Genomic DNA, 19,856 nt, shown 5'->3' with positions numbered 1-19,856 from the left:
TACCCCCCACCGCCTCATGCCCCTGTTCCCGTTTTCTTATTTCTCCGACGTCTCTCTGGTGCTGCGGTCCAAAGACACACATTCCCCGCCAGCCCAGCTGTCATGTCTCGCTCCAGCGGTTGGGGGTGGGGGGAACAGTGGGAACTCTCCGCTCTCCAATTTGAGCCCACTGCCCTGGGCATCTCCCTCAGCCTCCCCTTGACCACTCGATCCAGCCTCGGTCATCCCTGCCCCTTCCTGCCCGCTAGTTTTGTTTATGAGATAAGCCAAGGCTTTGGGCAACCTGCGGTTGCTGGGTTCTTCTTGGGTTTGGGGAGGGTGGGAGTAGCGTTCACGGTCCCGGGTGTGCCTGAGACTGTTAGATCTTTGCGATCTGTAGGCACACACAGCGGGTGACGGGAGAGCAACAATCCCCCTCACCCCCGCCACCACCGCGGGTGGGGGTGGGGAGAGGAGAAGGGACTGTGCCTGAGGAAGGAGGCAGGGAGGCAGCTGCAGTGCCGGGAGGGGTGCGTGTGTGTGCGCCAGGCTGGCCGACCGGCTCCGGGCTCGGTCTGCGCTCCCGGGCGCGCGGGGCTGCCGGGACCTGCGGGCGGGGGAGCAGTAGCGGCGCCCACCGGCCGGGGCACTCTGGGCGAAGCGCACAACCCGGCCCACTCTCCCCGCCCCTCGCAGTCTGCCCGCCCCTCTTTCAATTGAGTTTTCCCTGCACCGGCGCCCATCAATGGTCCTGCTCGGGGGTGCACACGCAGCTCGCGGCAGGAGTGGGGTAGCGGCCGCCGCCTCCAGGTGCAGGCTCTCACGGGCCGCTACCGCCACCCGCTGCCGCCGCCACTCAAGCCCTGGGGCGCGCTGAGGTCCTGGCCGGCCATGGGGCTGCAGAGGCTGCAGCTGCTGCCGTGAAAAGGGGCGAGGGAGCCGCGACGCTCGGGGTTCCCGGCTGCCTGCATGGATGTCTTCAGCTTTGTGAAGATTGCAAAGCTCTCGAGGTAGGGGCTGCGCCGGTTCTTTTGCACCCAGGGCCGCTTCCGCGGGCAACTTGGTGCTTTATTTTTCAGGAGGCTGGGGGCAGACGCAAAAGCTGGAGAGAGCAGCGGGGCTGATGATAGGACCGAAACCAGGTGGCCAGGGGCTGCCGCGTTCAACTTATTTCTCACTGGCTGGTGGGGCTTGTGTGTCCACCGGTGTAGACCACACACAGCAATTCGCACGCCCTCACGCACACAGCAGTATTCACGACAGTTTGTTTTCCCGTAGGAAAAGACCCAGTGGTGCTTGGGGTTACGAGTATGATTCAGGGTTAAGAGAAGAGGGTTATAATCGCTACTGCCCAGGGAAAACCAGAAGTCTTAGGGTTTGGGTATGTCTTCCCAAGCAGCGGTGCCCAAAAGTGGCCCCCTCCCCACCGCTAAATTCGAGCTCCCCGGGAAAACTCGGCTGGTAGGCTGACCAGGTGTTCCCAGCAGTGACCTAGATGCTGAATTCAAGGAGAGGGAAGAGAAAGACCTTTAGCCTTTCTTTGGGTAACTACGTGGTCCGAAGCCTCAAAAGATTTAGAAATTTGCTTCCAAGTGGCCATGTTTTTGCAACGAAAAGAAAATCAGCACTTGAGGCAGATTTCTCCGGCAGTTGGTGATACAAGCACAACATGTCCACTCTTTGGCCACCAAGGTATCACATGGCCAGAGCATTCTTCTGCCCTACTTATGCCCCCAAAAAGCCTTCATTGAAACCCAGGAAGTAGGTCCGGGCTTGCTGTAGTGTGCCATTAACTGGGAAGAACCTAGCCCGAGAACTCTTAGAAGACCCTGCCCCACCTTCTCTGCCCAGGAGTCCACAAGGACTGGCCTTCTGCCCCTGGGACTCTTGCTAGCAGTTACCACCACAACCTTAGGAGGTAGAGAGTCAGGGTTTTCTAGGAAAACAGTTTAGACTCGCTTGCAATATGGACAGAATAATTCTAGGTCTTCATTCCTTAGTGTCAGGGCGGGACGTGTTGATTGCATCAGGCAGGAAGGAGCAGCCTCAGAAAGCCCGAGTCGGAAATGCATGTTGTCTGTGCTTGGCTAAATTATCCTTGGGCCACTTCAGAAACGCTCAGGTTGGAGGTTGCCATTCAGCTGTGCCCCTTCCCTACACCCACAGGTCTTGGTCGTTTTTGCCCGTGTCCGCCTTCACTCTCCACTCACACACGCCAGTCTTGCTGTCACAAGCAGGTTTCCCAGGGAAAGGGCGCCAGCACGAGTTAGGCTGGGTAGATGGGAGGTATACAGTTGATGGGGAAATATGACGGTCTTGGAGCAGCCCACGAAGAGGCGTTGCCCTGTACATCAGGGGACGGAGATGCCAAGGCGAGGCTGATTGTAGTGTGGCCGGTTGGCCTCACAGCAGTATCATAGAAGGTCATGGCTTCACGCACCCCTGTTAACTTTGTGCATGCTTCTGCCTGTGGCTGATTCCGAAGCAGCTGTCACATGGTGAACCAGAGAGGGGGACAGCTGTGAGCAACAGTTTAGTGGTTGCCTGGTGCCATCTATGTGATGGCCAGAGATGCTGTCGAAGGAGGAGTTCAACTAGTATAGCACAAAGTTGGGTTTCGGTGGCCTCAGCTGATAAAAACGATAAGGTTAATAAGACGTCTGGAGCCTCGATGTAGTCCTTAAACTCTGGAGCCTGGGAGACGACAGTGCTATGTGCCACGAGAAGAGGTTTCATACTCGTTTTACTGAATTGTAGGATGACTTCATGATATTCACAAATCTGAGTTTTTGCAAAACCCAAGCCAGGCTGTGGGGGATGCGTATCTTATTTTAAAGAGAGGGTAACATTTAGTAAAGGAGTGTGAATGTCACTGTCTGTCCTCAATGTGATCCGGATGGAGTGTTTATTCTGAAGCAAGAAGCTGCACATGTTCTGAACTTACGTGCCGATTGAGGAACCTCCCGTCCATAAGAATTCCTTTTGTTCTCCGTGTGAGCTCAGCGATGGTCCCCAGGCTGACATAGACGGTCATCAGCATGCAGAAACACATGTTTGCAGCTGCTTGCTTCAGCCCTTGAAGGAATCGTCTTGTGCCTGTGATTTAAACACTGGTACAGAAATGAAGTTCTTTTCTCAAAGGTGAAGTGGAAAAGTACTTACGCTGCAGGATTTTCCTGGCTTCGGAATGGATAATCTTCCTAAAGGATTTAGCTTTGATCAACGTAGTTACTTGAGTGCTTAAAATTCTCTTGGTTTAGAGGTGGACACACGTAGTAATCCCAGGCCCTAGCCTTGCCTTTGGTTCCCAAGAACTCACGTTTCAGAATGGTAATTCGGCAAGCGTTGGGTGTAGAAGACATACCCGATATTGGCTAAATGTCGTGCCTATATGAGTAAAGAGAGTGGGAATTACAGAGAATTGCAGGAAAATATTAATCCACACTGGAATTAACAAGCAGCATACTTTAACTTCTAAAAGTGCCTACATTTAACTACTTAGTCCCAGAATTTATGCCTTTTTCACCATATGAAAAATTTGAATTCAAATTGCCACTTACAATCCTCATTTTTTTTAAACAATGTTGCTGAGCGTTGGAATAGGTGGCAAGTCGTGACCCTTATGTCATGTTTTCAAGCTGTGACCCTTGATGATATCCATCGTGGGTGGGGCAGTGTGTCATGAATCTATCAGGACATGTGTTTTCTTGTTCTTTTCATTTTCTCACTCAAGTGCTTGGTAGTTTACATGTAGTTTTACTTTATTGTTTCTTTGGTAACCGTTACGTGTCCTTTCCAGCCTTGTAGATGAGAACATCACAGACGATTGCCTTATAAGCCCGTAATAGTATAAAAATAGGCCTATATTGTGTTTGTTACTGGTCTTCGTATCAACTGTTTTGTTTGCACTCTTCAAAGTGTCTCCAGTTCAGTAGAAAAACATACAATTATGCCCCTTTGCCTAAGGGAAGTGATTTGAAACCCAACACTCATAGGGCTGTTATTAAACCGAGCAACGTGTTCATGGGTGGAGAAGCAGGACTTTATCTCTTTAAGCGAAATGGCAAGCACTTTGAGATGACTGTGTCCCAATTATTGTGGAGAGTGTTTCTTGTAGTAGTAGGTAAATTTGGGAGCTGCTTTCTATTACAATGTCTTGTAGTCATATGGGCTATTCTGCAGTATGTAGCAGTTACTAATATCTGTAATAATGAAGTGCTAGTTTAGTTACAAGTATCACACATTTGAGGGAGAATATATATATATAATCATTTCCTCAGATTTTTATATTAAATATATTTAGAGACTACTAAACTTCTATTTTTTTTAACCTCTACCTTATTCTGAATTCAATATTTTCTAGGGGAAAAGGGGAAATTAAAGAAGCAACACAGGTCCTGGCCAGGTAGCTCAGCTGATTAGAACTTCATCCTGATTCACCTAGGTTGCGGGTTCTGTCCCTGGTCAGGGCACACACACAAGAATCAACCAACAAATGCACCAATAAGTAGCAAACAAGTTGATGTTTCTCTCTCTCTTCCGTCCTCTCTCTCTCAAGTCAATAAATTAAAAAAAGAAGGAGCCATGCAAAAGGTCAGATTTTCCCATCTCTCTCCTTACTCAAGCAATTGCCTTGATGTTGTTTATAACAGTGCGCTCTGGAGCCCAGTAAAGGCAAACTCCCCAAGACTCTGCATTTGCATTTTACTAACAATGCTACTTGCTCATCGTCTGGGTCCTTTCTGAGTTCTGCTGATTTTCCTGGCTGTCAGGAGGTGAAATGATGAACAGTTTCATAACAGAACTAGATTCCTGTTTTAGGAATATTGAACTCCAGTTTCCCAGGGGTTGCTAGTTTGCAGCTGTGAAAGTCTCGTCGCTAGCAGTTTCAGGGGGAAGATTTCTAGTTCAGGCGATGTTCCATCTCTCTCTCTGTCTGTCTCTGTCTGTCTCATAAATTTCACCTTCTTGCCATCAGAATTTGATATAATAGATTGTCAGCTGCAGTGAAACTTACTTATACTTTAAAAGCCAAACCTGGAAATGCTCACTTTCTGTTTATGGACCTGCCGGCGATTCATTCTGCCTGCACGCACGCACGCACGCACACGCACACGCAGTTCAACTTGATTACTTTATTATTCCATTTGGAGCTTGCTGGGGAAGTTTAGCTGTCGGAGAATATACATTATTGGTGAAATAGAAATATATGTTTAAGGAATGGACTTTAAAATCATTGATTTCATACTCGGCTCCCTGAGAAAATTGAGAGCATTTTTTGAGTTGTTGAGAAATGCGGCCCTGAAATCTACCAATCTTACCATCGAATGATCTTGAACTTTGAAAGCTAATCATAGCAAGGGAAGAAAATTATTGATACGAATAGGTTAAACCAGGGGTTGGCAAACTACAGCCTGTCGGCCAAATGTGGCTTACTGACCGTTTTGGCAGAGCCCGTGAGCTAAGAATGGTTTAAACATTTTTGTGTAGATGTTTAACTGGTTCAAACAATTAGAAGAAGAATAATGTGGAATGCAAAGGTCAGTGTCCATAAATAAAGTTTGGCTAAAACATCGCTATGCTCATGCAAGGTGAGTACTGTCTGTGGCTGCATTGGGTCCATCAGAGCAAGGCCGAATAGACGCTACAGACACCTTATTTATGGCCTGTAATGACAAAGACGGTGTGCTGACCCGTAGGTTAAACAGTGCCTTCTCCTATTTTCCTTTCTTTACATCATCAGCCCGTGTGTGGGGCCACAAGTCTAATGAAATACACACTGTCGAAGATCAACAAAGGCAGACACTAGTTAAAGTGGTAAGGGTGGTTTAAGCTAGTGATATCCTACCGGGGTAGGAAAAAGAGGCCAGTGCGAAATAAAAACAACTTCCGTTTGTACGCAGGTGACTAGGCATGTTGGAGGGCAAATGAAATAGGGAGCGGGGTGAGCTGGCCACGCGGGAGAGGCAGGGTAGCGCCCAAATATTAAAAGTGAGAGGGGGCATTCGGTGCCTGGGAAACCCATCTGCGTTTGCTAGCTGGCGCTTACCCAAGCCAGGCTCCTCCCCTCCCACAGAAGCTGGGAGTCTAGGGCCCTATCTTCAGGTGTTGGCTGGAACAAACAGTTCATTCTTTGGGCAGCCTTGAATTTTCTCAGGCAGGCACATTTAGGCGCTAGAGCCATCCCAGGGATGTGGCTTTGAACTGTTCGAAACGAAGTGATTGATCAGGTCTTTATGGGGCAAGGGAGGGCTCAGAGGAGTCTGGGTAGAGTTGAGTGAAGGAGAGAAACTTGGTCCGCATATGTCAAACTTTGCCTGTTAAGTACACCAGTGTACATTCACCATTCGTGTCGACCTTATCTTTATTGACACTTCCAGCCTCAAACTATGTATCGCACTTTGGGACACTGATCACTAGAAGTGAACGTAATCGCCCTCCCGTATTGGTTGCACTGGGAGCCATTTTGCAGGCTTATTGTTTGGTCCGTAAGTGGGCCTGTTTTCCTTGGGCTAAAGAGTCACTTGTTAGAGTGATGCTGGCCTCCCATAAGCCTTTCAACTCCTGGTTTAATACGGCTGGAGAAAGAATTGGCAATAATACTTGTACAGCCTCAACCAACGCGTGCTGGGGAACTGATAAGTCCGTAGGAGAGAATGCCTGGTATTTCCTTACAGTACACTTGAGCCTTCTGGTCCTAACAGCCGATGACCTTCATTAATTGTTTTCCAAATGGAAAGAAAACCAGATAAGTGGACTCAGCTGTGGGCAGAGGCCTGCAGGGACGCTGTGTTCATTTGCAGTGAAGTTTAACCCAACTTTCATATGATTGAGAGCACTGTAATGAAAACCCATATATTGCCTGTGGTTTTTCATAGCAAACACCTAGCGAAGGAATTCTACCTGGCTTCTGAGCAAGTTAGCTGGTTATGTACTTAAGCGGTGAAAATTATCTGGAAGAAATCTAAGCCCTCGTTTTAGATAACAAAGTTAACATTCCCATTTTTTTTTTCCTGGCAAAGAAAAGAGAAGGCTTTCCTGCCTGAACTCACTCTTCTTTTAGAAATATATTTGCAAGTATGGTTTACAGCATTGGGCATACCATAAATGCTCTATACTAAACAATGAGCGAGTCAAGTTGTAAACAACCCATCCTAATGCTTCTTGCGGGTGAATGATCGGTATTTGTTTATCTGATCAGTCCTCAGGATCAGTGACTCAGAGATGGAAGGGACCGCACAAGTTCAAAGCAAATGGGCAGCTGTTGGGCTAGGTCTCCGAGAATAAACTTTTATTTCTGTTTTGACATTTGAAGCATGTTTTTTTTTCTGTAATTGATGGTTAAAAGTAATCAACTTCGACTTCTAAGAAATCTGTGTTTTACTGCTGTAAGCTCAACAAGCAAAGTGATGATTATGCTCTAATGGGTTTTTATAGATGTCAGTGCATTTTTATTTTAGGAAGTCCATTATGAATGATAGGGAAATACTGGCATTTTTTATGAAAGAAGCGTTTCTCTAGTTTGGAAAGGAAACGCAATTTCCCTACAATTATAATTTACTACAGGGTTTTAATTTTTATCTTGGTTGTTTCTCATAGAGTTCATAAATTCTGCGAGATTTGCTTAATTTGACGATAAGAACATGATCATTATCTGCCAAAGATGAGCTTTAAAGAAAACAGTAGGCCAACATGTATAAAATCAATGTGAAACTTGCCCAATGAATGGGGAAAGGAGGGTGTTTACGCATTTAAGTGGTGCGATTATTTAACTGGGGGGCACGGAGCCATCTGGCTAATTTGAGGCTGTTCTGCATTGGGTCAGACATCTAACCACGGCGATTTTACAGCCGCCCCTCTAATTGGAATCTAGGGGGCTTGTCTCTTAGGAAGTTCACACTCCAAGTCACCAGCCTTGATCCTGTGTCAGGGGCAATTAGCTGTGTCAGGTACACAGTGGCTGAAGTCTGGGATTCATTTTGCCACGGCCTCGGGCCCACATTAGCGCCCTCTACCCCTCTGCCCTCTTGTACTGTTTTCTTTAAAGCTGTTATTGTTTTTTAGAGAGGTGGGAAGGGGAGGAGAAAGAGAGGGAGAAAAACCATCTATGTGTGGTTGCCCCTCACATGCCCCCAACTGGGGACCTGGCTTGCAACCCAGACATGTGCCCTGACTGGGAATCGAACCGGCAACCCTTTGGTCCCCCAGGCCCATGCTTAATCCACTAAGCTACACCACCCAGGGCTGCTATTACTTTTTTTTTAAATGCACTTATTTTATACTAGCTCTACTACTAGTTTTTGTAAATAAAGCTTTATTGCAACACAGCCATGCTTGTTTGTTTACATGTTGCCTGTGGCCACTTTTGGCAGAGTTGAACACTGTAGTTGTCACTGAGACCGACCACATGGCTTGCGAGGCCTAAGAACTTACTCTTTCCTTGGCAGAGGGATCTTACTGTTCTTCTAGAACTCTCTGCCCAGGACCACCGCTCCAATTCCCCTAGGCCACTGAAGCTGTGCCCTGGGTGCCTGCCTGCTTTGCTCGTGGGGCGGGGGGGAGGGCAGATGTGGTTGGGGGCCCCCAGCCCACAGCCAGCCCTGCCAGTCCCCTGGTGGGGTCTTTCCTGTTAGCACTTCCTAGACCACTTGGAGGTTCATTGCGAAGCTTTACTGAAGTGCAAATTCCATCCTCTCTATCTTCTTTATCTCTTTACTCCTTCATGCCCATAGGGAAAACAGCTTCATTCTTTCTTCCCTTTTTTATTTTTAATTCAATTTTTCTTTTTTTTAAGATTTTATTTATGTTTTAGAGAGGGAAGGGAGGGAGGGAGAGAGAGAGAGAGAAAAACATCAATGTGCAGTTCCTGGGGGTCATGGCCTGCAACCCAGGCATGTGCACTGACTGGGAATCGAACCTGCGACGCTTTGGTTCGCAGCCCGCACTCGATCCACTGAGCTACGCCAGCCAGGGCTTAATTCAATTTTTCAATTGCAGTTTACATTCAGTGTTATTTTGTGTTAGTCTCCGATGTGCAGCACAGTGGTTAGACAATCGTATACTTCACAACGTGTTCAGCCTGAAAAATCTACACTCTATATCTCCACCTTCTTGGGGTTGGCCCCTGAGTCCGTTCGATATCTTATCTGTGCATGCTTGTTAGATCTGCTTCCCGGCCTTAACTTCCTATTCAACCCCCAAATCACATATGTGTACACAGCTGTGCACATGCACACACGCACACCTGTAACTATGTTGAACTTGTTGGAATATCTAAACGGTGTCACAGCTCTGAGTCTTTCTACCTACGCTCTTCATGGAGCCTGGAACAATGTTTACTTTGCTCCTTTTTTACCTAGAAAAGTACTGTTTGAGCCCTGGCTGGTGTAGCTCAGTGGATTGAGCGCGGGCTTTGAACCAAAGTGTCGCAGGTTCGATTCCCAGTCAGGCCACGGCCCCCAGCAACCGCACATTGATGTGTGTGTCTCTCTCTCCCTCCCTCCCTTCCCTCTCTAAAAATAAATAAATAAAAATCTTTAAAAAAAAGATAAGATCACTGCTTTAGCAGATTAACCCCTTCATTTGTAGCGGCTTACTTCTTGGTCGCTTGGAGCCCGGGACAGGAGTTCCTGATAGAGCGAGGGAGGGTGGAGCTTGGTTGAGACCCTGGAAGATGAGGGCTCTCATCTTCCACGCGAGATGCGAGGCCGTGCCGCCTATCACCTTCAGCGGACAGATGAGCGAAGTGGAAAGGGCCCTGCCTGAAACTGAAGTACATCATTCTACCCACGCTCCAGTAACCAGAACCCTGGCCACATCTCACAGCGGGTGAGGCTGAGACATTCAGCGTAGCTGGGTACGCTGTCTTAACAAAAATCTCAACAACAACAACAACAAAAAAAGAAGCCATGATCACGGTACCTGACGTGCAGTGTACTGGGAAAAGGAAAAAAATAACTAGAAAGTAGAATACTCACTATACTAAATGAAAGGTATTGTCTTGCTAAAGAGCACACACTTGAGGTACAGTTAGTCTTTCTATTGCTCTTCTAAAATAGCACACTGAATGACCAAACTTGAAGAAATAGCTCCATGAAAAATTTGCTTAAAAACTAACATGAGCCCTGGCTGGTGTGGCTCAATGGATTGAGTGCTGGCCTGTGAACCAAAGGGCCTCCGGTTCGATTCCCAGTCAGAGCACAAGCCTGGGCTGTGGGCTGAGTCCCTAGTGGGGGGTGTGTGAGAGGCAAAATGATCGATGTATCTCTCGCACACTGATGTTTCTCTCCTCTTTCTCCCTCCCTTCCTCTCTCTCTAATACTAAATAAATAAAATCTTAAAAAAATATTAAGTTCCTTTTTTTAAAAAAGATTTTATTTCTTTCTTTTTAGAGAGAAGGGAAGTGGGAAAGAAAGGGAGTGAAACAGTGATGTGTGAGAGAAACATCAATCAGTTGCCTCTCGCACTCCCCCAACCCAGGGACCTGGCCCGCAACCCAGGCATGTGCCCTGACCAGGAATTGAACCGGCGACCCTTCTGTTTGTGGGGCAACATCCAACCTACTAAGTTACATCAGTCATTAAAAAATCTTTATAAATATAGCCCTGGCTGGCATGGCTCAGTGGGTTGAGCGCCAGACTGTGAACCAAAGGGTTCCCAGTTCAATTCCCAGACTAGGGCACATGCCTGGGTTGCAGGCTAGGTTCCCCACTAGGGGGCGCTCAAGAGGCAACCACCCATTAATGTTTCCCTTTCTTTCTCCCTCCCTTCCCCTCTCTAAAAAGAAATAAGTACAATCTTTTAAAAAAAACCTTTATACATTTAAAATAAACAACTACATATGCCACAGATTAGTGAATGACTTCCTTCTTAATTAACATTTAGATCGTTTCCATTGTTTTGCATTCAATGATAATATGATGAATATCTGTACAAAGGAAGTCTTTTGGTTTCATGGGCGTATTTTTAAATGACATTAATAATAGCATACTGAGTATTTCCAAACTCATAAGCCAGAAGGTAGTTGGAGATGCTGTTAAAATGGTATTCAAATTTTATGGCAAAATTGTGGGCATTCTGGTTCCTCAAAGGTATTGCAGTTGACGAGCAGCATTTTTCATAGAAGTGAATCTCAGGACAAGACACACAGCAGCTGGTCATGGGAAAGCTTGAGTGAGGGTGGTGGAAACTTCAGGATTTTTATCAAGTCAAACCTTTGTTTCCCACGTTTCTATTATGGGAAAATGATGTGATGTTCTCTCTCAATGGAATTCTGTTTCTAAACTTTCATCATTTTACCATATAACAAGCCAGTCTTAGGCCCTGGCTGGCATAGCTCAGTGGATTGAGCACGGGCTGCGAACCAAAGTGTCACAGGTTCGATTCCCAGTCAGGGCACATGCCTGGGTTGCAGGCCATGGCCCCCAGCAACCGCACATTGATGTTTCTCTCTCTCTCTCTCTCTCTCTCCCTTCCCTCTCTAAAAATAAATAAATAAAATCTTTTTAAAAAAAGCCAGTCTTAAAGAGTGCATCGGTGAAAATTTAGATGAAAAGAACATGAAACACTATGCATCTGTAAAAAAGTAAAGAACAGGGGGACACTATGCAGTGATACAGAACAGTCTCCGGGATTCATTTATTAAATGAAAATAATAAAGTGCACAACAGTAACCATGCTTACATTGCATTCAAGATACTGAAGAGATATGTAAGAAACTAATAAAAGTGTTATTAGACCCAGGGGAGGTAGGGAGAGAAGAAAGTTTACGTCTACAAAAGAATGAACATTTGGTAATCTGATTCCCTAAAAATGTGATAGGATGTTGGAAACATCTGCCCTGAGTGAAAATACCAATTGCTTACTTAGATAGTTCTATCATTTCTGAGTTTTCTCTATTGGAAATGAATGAATCTAAATGACCAAACAAACACAATAGAAATGGATTTATAGGTACAGAGAGCAGACTAAGAGGTGAAGGGACGGATAAGTTCCAATTGGGAGTTACAGAACTGTCACGGGGATGTGGAGTACAGCATAAAGAACACAGTCAGTAATATGTGAGTAACTGAGCATGCGCCAGGCGGGCACCGGAAACATCAGGGGGACACTGTGGAAAGTGTGTGATTGTCTAATCACTAGGCTGTGCGTCTGAAACAGGTACGGCATTATATGGAATGCCAAATTTAATTAAAAAGTAAAATTTTAAAAATTAAAATGAAACACAAGAGATCGTTCATATATTAAGGATATTATCAAAAAGTATAATAGAAATTTCGGATCTATAAAATTTTAATGGTAATTTTTATGAGCAAATTAAGATAAAGCTGGGAGAGCGTATTATTATAAAAATGGTCTCTTACCTTTTTGTATAGAACTGGGTACTTGGAAGCAAAATTCCTTCAGTTTTTATATCTAGATCAGGCTTTCTCAAACAGGAATATAAACAGGAAAAAAATCATTTTCTTTTTGTCCCCTCCCTCAAAAAGGAATGCATATAGGTATTGAAAGTTAAATGTTATCAGGTTTTGCAGCAATTTTAAAACTCTTATCCTCTGATAGTTTTCCATTCATTAAAGGGAACGATTTTGTGTTCTTTTGAGAACCACATTCCGGGGGTATATGGATGGATGTTTCCTTTCGAACTGTAATTTGATTCTGATGCCATCAGTTCCTAGTTTGGCTTTGCTGTTGGGCTCGAGTCCACAGGCTGAAGAATAGAGTGCTATTTAACTAAGCCGATGAAACGCACATAAGAGGCAATAAAGTATCTAATTCTTTTCTATTGGTCAATCCTTGAGTTTGTCTCGCTGTAGTGCCGCTGTGGTCCCGTGTGACTCAAACTCCCATTTATCCAGACTAGAGTGATGTATTGAATGACGTAGTCTAGCTCCTACAGGTATATGTTAACATTTTTTAAACATCATCTGAACACAAGAACATACATGCATAAAACTATACGGGGCATAATTCCGAGTTTTAATGCTGACCTAGAGATTATTTCAAAGTTTGTCCTGTGTCCTAGGTCAGGAATCAGGGGTTGGCAAACTGCAGCCTATGGACCAATTCCAACCTGTTGCCTGGGTTTCTATAAAACTAAAAATGGGTTTTCCATGTTTTTTCAATATTTTATTTATTTCCTTATAGAGAGAGGTGAAGGGAGGGAGAAAGAGCGGGAGACAAACAGCAGTGTGTGAGAGAGACAGTGATCGGTTGCCTCCCACAGGCCCCCACCTGGGATGCGGCCCGCAACCCAGGCATGCACCCTGACTGGGAATCGAACTGGTGACCTTTCCGTTCACAGGCTGGTGCTCAATCGAGTGAGCCACACCAGCCAGGGCTGGTTTTTCCATTTTTATATAATTCCTCAAAATCAAAGAATAATATTTCATGACACATGAAAATTATATGAAATTCAAATATAAGTGTCCATAAATAAAGTTTTATTGGCATAGCCACACCCATTCTGTATTGTCTAGGGCTTCCTCTATACAATGGGACAGTTGAGTGGTTGCTACAGAGACCAGGTGACCCACAAAGGCTAAAATGTCTGCCCCCAGAAACTTTCCTAACCCCTGTGCTGTGTCACCAAACGTCATCAAGTGGTTCTTCAAATGAATGTATGGATACAGATATATCAATATTTGTATCTTTCTGGCTTTTTGAAATTCCGCAAACATGGGCACTTTGCACTCAGAGAGGATTCTCTTTCCTCTAAATGTGCCTACTGTGAATAATTCTTTCTCTTCTCCAATAGATTTTAAGCAACATGAATAGGAATTAGGTTGTAAATGTTTATATTCTCCTGCCATGCTTGCTTTCTTGCCCATAAAGAAGATGGAAGAACCCTTCCTTGCTATGGAGTGAAGCACTCAGAGCGAAAGGCCGAGAACCCGTTTCCCCTTTGTCCACTCGCTGCGTGGCTGGGCGGTGGATGCTTTGAAGGGAAGTGTAGCATCCGTACTGGGAAAGTAGGCCTGCTCAGCAGTGTGGAAGGCACAGCACAGGATGTGGTCCTCGGGCTCCTCCCCCAAGGTTATCGTCTATTATGTCCAATTCCTAGGAAGAGGATATCCAAACTCCACTACAGAAGGGACAGTTTATGTAGGGACACCTATACACCTTAGATTAGCTCATAGTAACCTAAATAGCGTGTATGCTTAGGATGAAAATGTTATCCTTTTTATGCTTTCTGATTATGCGTGTGTCCGCATATTTTTGCCGCAGGTAAAGGAGTACTTGGCTAACAACAGATTGATCCATGCAGTCCTAGAGGTAGTTCTTCCTGATGAGGCTGCATTGACTCAGACTTTTTCCTTCTTTCTCCTCCACCAGCTTGTTGCTCGTTATCTCGTGGGTGTAAACTGGTTGCCACAGCTCCGCAGCTGTGGGCATCACGTCATCATACGATTGGATTCAGAGGCAGAAAATGGGTTGGCACAGTACTGAGGGCATTTTTCTTGGGTGACTCTTTTTATTTTTTTGAAGCATGGAGGAACATCTTTTGCAGAAGCGGAGAATCTTCCCTTAGAGTCTCCTGGGCTAGCATGGGTCAGTCATGTGGTCACACTAGCAAAGGGCAAGGGGATGTGCAATTCTGACTCACCGACCCAGAGACCCTAACGCTCAGACCCAAGGTTCTCAGAGCATGGGGGGAGAAGGGAAAAGCAGTTGAGAAAGCAATGAACATGCTGTCCTTCTTCAATATTTTCTCTAGTGTTATTGAAAGCTGTACTTAGAGACCAGCAGCAAGGCCGTCGTTTGGAGAACAAACACTTGAAATTTGGCAGTGGCTGTCAAGTGCCCATCTTAGCACCATGCTCTTATGCTGGCTGAAATATATAACCCTTAGTGTTGTGATCAACATGAAAGTGTATTTTAGGGGATACTATCAGCAGCAAGAAGTAGAAAGCGCAGCAACAAACAGCTTAAAGAGGAAGGCAAGTTATTCTCTCACCTAAGAAATACAGAGGTAGGGCCACTTTAGGTCAAGTTACCTGGATCGAGGAGCTCTGGGTTTGATCATCTTTTTCACCTGCCCTCTTGGCCCGTAGACCCCGCCTCTTGTGGACACGGAGTGACTGCAGTAGGTCCGACTGTCCTGTCTTTAACAAACACCGAAGACGAGGAGAGGGGAGCAGGATACGTTCCTTCTCCGTCTCCCTTTTTGGGAACGCGGACAACTTTTCCAGAAACCTCCCGGCAGAGCCCCTTGACCTCGCATTGTCCAGAATTCTCCTGCTGCCTCGTGTCTTTCTTAAATCTACCTGGTAAGGGGAGTCCTGGCTGCTTTTGACTTGCAGATACAGGCACGTGATCGAGTATAGCCCGCCACCTAGTTTTGTAAATAAAGTTTTATGAGACCAGAGCCACGCCCAGTCATTTGCATATGATTTATGGCCACTGTTGCATCGCAACCACCGTAAACACTGAGATGAGTAGTTGCAACAGAGGTCACATGGCCCTACAAAGCTTAAAATGCTTACTGTCTGGCCTTTTATAGAAAAAGCTTGCTGATTCTAGGTTTGGGGGGCCAGTGGTTCTCAACCCTGGGGCAGGTACCGGGCAATATGCCCCTTAGTGTTCTAGTTGTTTATAACATCGGGGGCAGGAGTCCTAGAGACATATAGTGGGAAGACATCAGGGACATGAAGCATATTAATGTGAGCAAAATTGTTCTGCATAATGAAATCTTGTCCCGCTCAGACTAGCCGCAGTATGCGCACAGTGGCAAACCCTGGCTTATGGTATTCATCCGGACTCAGTTTCTAGTGCGGGAGACGGCCTCTGCTCCTGCTACCCCTTTCTCACCCCAGCCCATCGGATATCTCTGCTAACCCGGGACTGGGAGGAAAGGAGAGGGAGAGGAAATAATTGTTGGTTAGGAAACCAAGAGGGCGTGCTCTGGAGAGCAGAGAGGAGTTGCTAATTTGATCTCCAGAAAACGATGGTTACAGGGCTACCTGATAATTAGCGACTGGTTCAGCAGCTGGTGGCAGTGGTTGCCCTGATGGGGAGCAGCTCATCGGGCCAGGTTTTCACGCGTGGGAAATCTGCTTCCTCATGCTCCACGTGCGGCCTAATGGGAGTCATGCACACAGAAAAGGTCTTTTCTCTCATGCTGAGCTGTAATGAGAACATGATTTCTAACCAGAACCCATTAACCACGTGATTGAAAGTAAGTGGTAAAAAAATAACTTTAGGCCCCTGGCTGGTGCAGCTCAGTGGATTGAGCGCGGGCTGGGAACCAAAGCATCGCAGGTTCGATTCCCAGTCAGGGCACGTGCCTGGGTTGCAGGACACGGCCCCCAGCAACCGCACATTGATGTTTCTCTCTCTCTCTTTCTCCCTCCCTTCCCTCTCTAAAAATAAATAAATAAAATCTTTAAAAAAATAATAATTTTAAACAATCAAGTAACTTAAAATTGATTTTCTTGGTGTCTATCATAAGGCCAATTAATTTATTAGGCACTTTGGTTGTCACGGAAAAGAAGTTTACAAATGTGCATTTCTGATTTCTAACCATTTTTTCATTGGTCGAATATGCTGTGATAATTTATAATACAAATGTCTGCTGTACTTTTTGAAAATATCTATAGCCATAATCACATTAAGTAAAAACATGGGAATAGATGTGAAATATTATTAAACATTCCCATGAATGGGTAGCTGTACATGCTTACATATTAAACACATCTAATGTTTGATGATTCCCTAGAGTATTTCAGTACTCTGATTTTTTAAATTTTTTTAAAGATTTTATTTATTTTTAGAGAGGAAAGGGAGGGAGAGAGAGACACACACACACAAATCAATGTGCGGTTGCTGGGGGCCGTGGCCTGCAACCCAGGCATGTGTCCTGACTGGGAATCGAACCTGTGACACTTTGGTTCACAGCCCGCGCTCCATCCACTGAGCTACGCCAGCCAGGGCTAGTACTCTGATTTTTTTAAACCCAAAACCCCCAGTAAGAAATTCGTTTTTCACCCTGGCTGGTGTGGCTCAGTAGATTGAGTGCTGGTCTGCAAACCAAAGGGTCGCTGGTTTGATTCCCAGTCAGGGCACAAGCCTAGGTTGCAGGCCTGGTCCCCAGTAGTGGGCACGTGAGAGGCAACCACACACTTAATGTTTCTCTCCCTCTCTTCATCTCTTCCCCGTCTCTAAAAATAAATAAATAATATCTTTTACATTTTTTAAAAGATTTTATGTATTTATTTTTAGAGAGGGAAGGGAGGGAGAAAGAGAGAGAGAGAGAAAGAGAAACATCAATGTGCGGTTGCTGGGGGCCATGGCCTACAACCCAGGCATGTGCCCTGGCTGGGAATCGAACCTGCGGCACTTTGGTTCTCAGCCCACGCTCAATCCACTGAGGGCTAAAATTTTTTTATAAAAGAAATTTGTTTTCCATTGTCACTCTGTACACACATATACTGCACACATACACATCATTAAGACAGAAGTTTCACAAAGTAATTTTGCCTTGGATACAAACAGGTTCTGTTATCTTTTATTCTTGTCCATTTTTTATCCCTGCCAATGGCAGCCCTCTGAAGCAGTTTCGTGACACTTCCCACCCCAGCCAAATACATTGCCGCCAATGTTAGAAAAACATGAGGGTCCTGAATGTGTGATTGCTACCCCCTCCTCCTGGGAACCCTTTCCTCTTCTTGCTACATAGCTTCTCTCCCTCTGGGTACTTCTCCTTCCCCGTGCTAACTTTAATACACCTGTGTGGCTGCTGATCCTCAGCCCTCTGAGGCAGACGGAGCCAAAGAGAAGTCTTGCCCAGAATTTATTTTAAAGTTCAGCCAGCAAAGGGAAGCTTCGTTCCTCTCTGGTAACAGCCTTTAAGAATGGAAGCAGCCCTGGCTGGTGGGGCCCAGTGGATTGAGTGCCAGCCTGCAAACCAAAGGGTCGCCGGTTCGATTCCCAGTCAGGGCACATGCCTGAGTTGCAGGCCAGGTCTCCAGTAGTGGGTTGCGTGAGAGGCGACCACACATGGATATTTCTTTCTTTCTCCCTCCCTTCCCCTCTATAAAAATAAATAAATAAAATCTTAATAAAGAAATCAAAATTAAGAAAGAATGGAATCATATGGATGTGTCTGGCTTTTGTCACTCGGTAAATTCACAAGACTTATCTATGTTTTTGTTCACTTGTAGTTCGGCTGTTCTCATTGCTGTATAGTATTTCAGTAGAGGAAGATTTCCAGTGTGTTTATTTATCTGTTCTGCTGTTGCTAGCTGTTTGGTGAGTTTCCAGTGTTAACATTGAACAGAGCCATCCTGATCATTCTTGTGCCTGCTTTTGGTCGTGTAGACATAATCCTATTGTGCACGTTCCTAGGAGCGGAACTACTGCTTCTGTAGCTGTCTTTTGTAGCCACTCGGGTTTGTCCCTCTCCTTGTTAGCCTGGAATCTCCTTGGAAACAGAGACTGTCTTACTCACCGTTATCTAACCCTTGTATTTGCACAGAAAGTGCACAGACTTCTTGGACCCCCCTGCAAATGCCCCTGTGTCGGCCCGTGAACCTTTCAGCTAGAGCAGGACACCGGTGGCCAGGCAGGCTGTGCTGGCCAGCCCATCTAGATTTATTAAGTGCAGGTGAAGTTGCAGCATCGAAATAATGCAAAACGTGTAGTGTCTCGAGAACCAAAATCGCTTATGTCTTGTTCTTGTAAGATGCCCTGCAAGGGATGGTTGGGGACCTAAGTTCCTTCTGTGTCGGGGATCCATCATCTTTAATTTGCGTCTCCGAGGCATCGTGCTTGTCTGTGGGAAGCAGGCCGACTGTGAAGGGAGCACAGAGCAGACCAGAAGGCACAAGGATCACCTCCGCTGTCACCCATCAGTGGGAACTCGTTCTGAGGCGGGCCTAAAGACACGAGACGCTGTCGTCTATGGGTTTGATGAATGAGAGGAACTAGTCTGGTGACCAGCTGGCCAGCCGGCGGCACAGTGCCCTCTCTGGAGCTTCTAGAGCTTTCTCCTTCACCCTGGTCACGGAGCTCCCTACCTGTTCAGTCCGCCATCCCACTCCGAGCGGTGAGCGAGTCTTGCTCGTAGACATTGTCACGGCTCCTCCGGACAGCTGTACCGGGTCACCCCAGTCTGTCTCTCTGCTGTCTATTCCCATATAGGAGCTTGGTACTGACACCTTTGTCTTATGCTGGGGAAGATTTCGAAGATAGACACAGCCAGTTCTGCTGTAATGCAACATATGCGGTCTTGAAACTATGGCACGATTTCAAAGTTTCGTTTTAAAAATACCAGGTTTGTGGGGAAAATGGGTGAAGGGCGTTGCACTTAAAATACGAAAAAAATGTTGTAAGTGACCCAATAAGAACAAAGAGGAGAACCTGGTAAAACTGTTAGCACAGTTGTACACAGGTGCAGTGGTCAGGGTGCATATAAATAGTACAACACGCCTGCCGCTTTGCCTTGAAAAACCTGAAGGGGGCTTGGGGAAGGGGCCTAAGCAAGGCTGTAGCTTGTATGTTGCAGCAAGGGAAGGAGGATGACCTAAAATAAGAGCGGGGGTTTCACCCCGGCTGGTGTAGCTCAGTGGACTGAGCACTGGCCTGTGGATTAAAGGGTTGTGGGTTCGATTCCCAGTCAGGGCACGTGCCTGGGATGCGGGCCAGCTCCCCAGCAGGGGACTTGCAAGAGGCAACCGCACACTGATTGATGTTTCTCTCTCTTTCTCCCTGCTTCCACGCTCTAAAAATAAAATGAAATAAGAGGGGTGCTTTCTAACACATGCTGTAAGACTGAGGGAGCTATAAATGTGGAGGGTGTGTGTGTACGTACGTTTTGTGTATTCCTGTGCAGTTTCTGAGTTCATAGTACTTCTAGGTGAAATTTGCATCAGCATACA

General features: G+C 45.9%; 1 protein-coding gene across 2 annotated transcripts in view; it reads left to right on the top strand.

The window, feature by feature from the left end:
• The first annotated feature begins 765 nt into the window (after positions 1 to 765).
• Positions 766 to 19,856, top strand: part of FRMPD4 (FERM and PDZ domain containing 4) — a 434,157-nt gene continuing 415,066 nt past the window's right edge. For both annotated transcript variants that reach the window (XM_045856137.1, XM_045856138.1), the window contains exon 1: positions 766 to 989. In XM_045856137.1, the coding sequence (XP_045712093.1) occupies positions 949 to 989 (41 nt within the window). In that variant the 5' untranslated portion in view covers positions 766 to 948. The remainder of the gene's footprint in view (positions 990 to 19,856) is intronic.

This window comes from Phyllostomus hastatus, unplaced genomic scaffold (genome assembly GCF_019186645.2).
Source record: "Phyllostomus hastatus isolate PE091 unplaced genomic scaffold, TTU_PhHast_1.1 phas_scaffold_12, whole genome shotgun sequence".
Lineage (NCBI taxonomy): Eukaryota > Metazoa > Chordata > Mammalia > Chiroptera > Phyllostomidae > Phyllostomus > Phyllostomus hastatus.
This window is presented reverse-complemented; position numbering and strand designations above follow the sequence as displayed.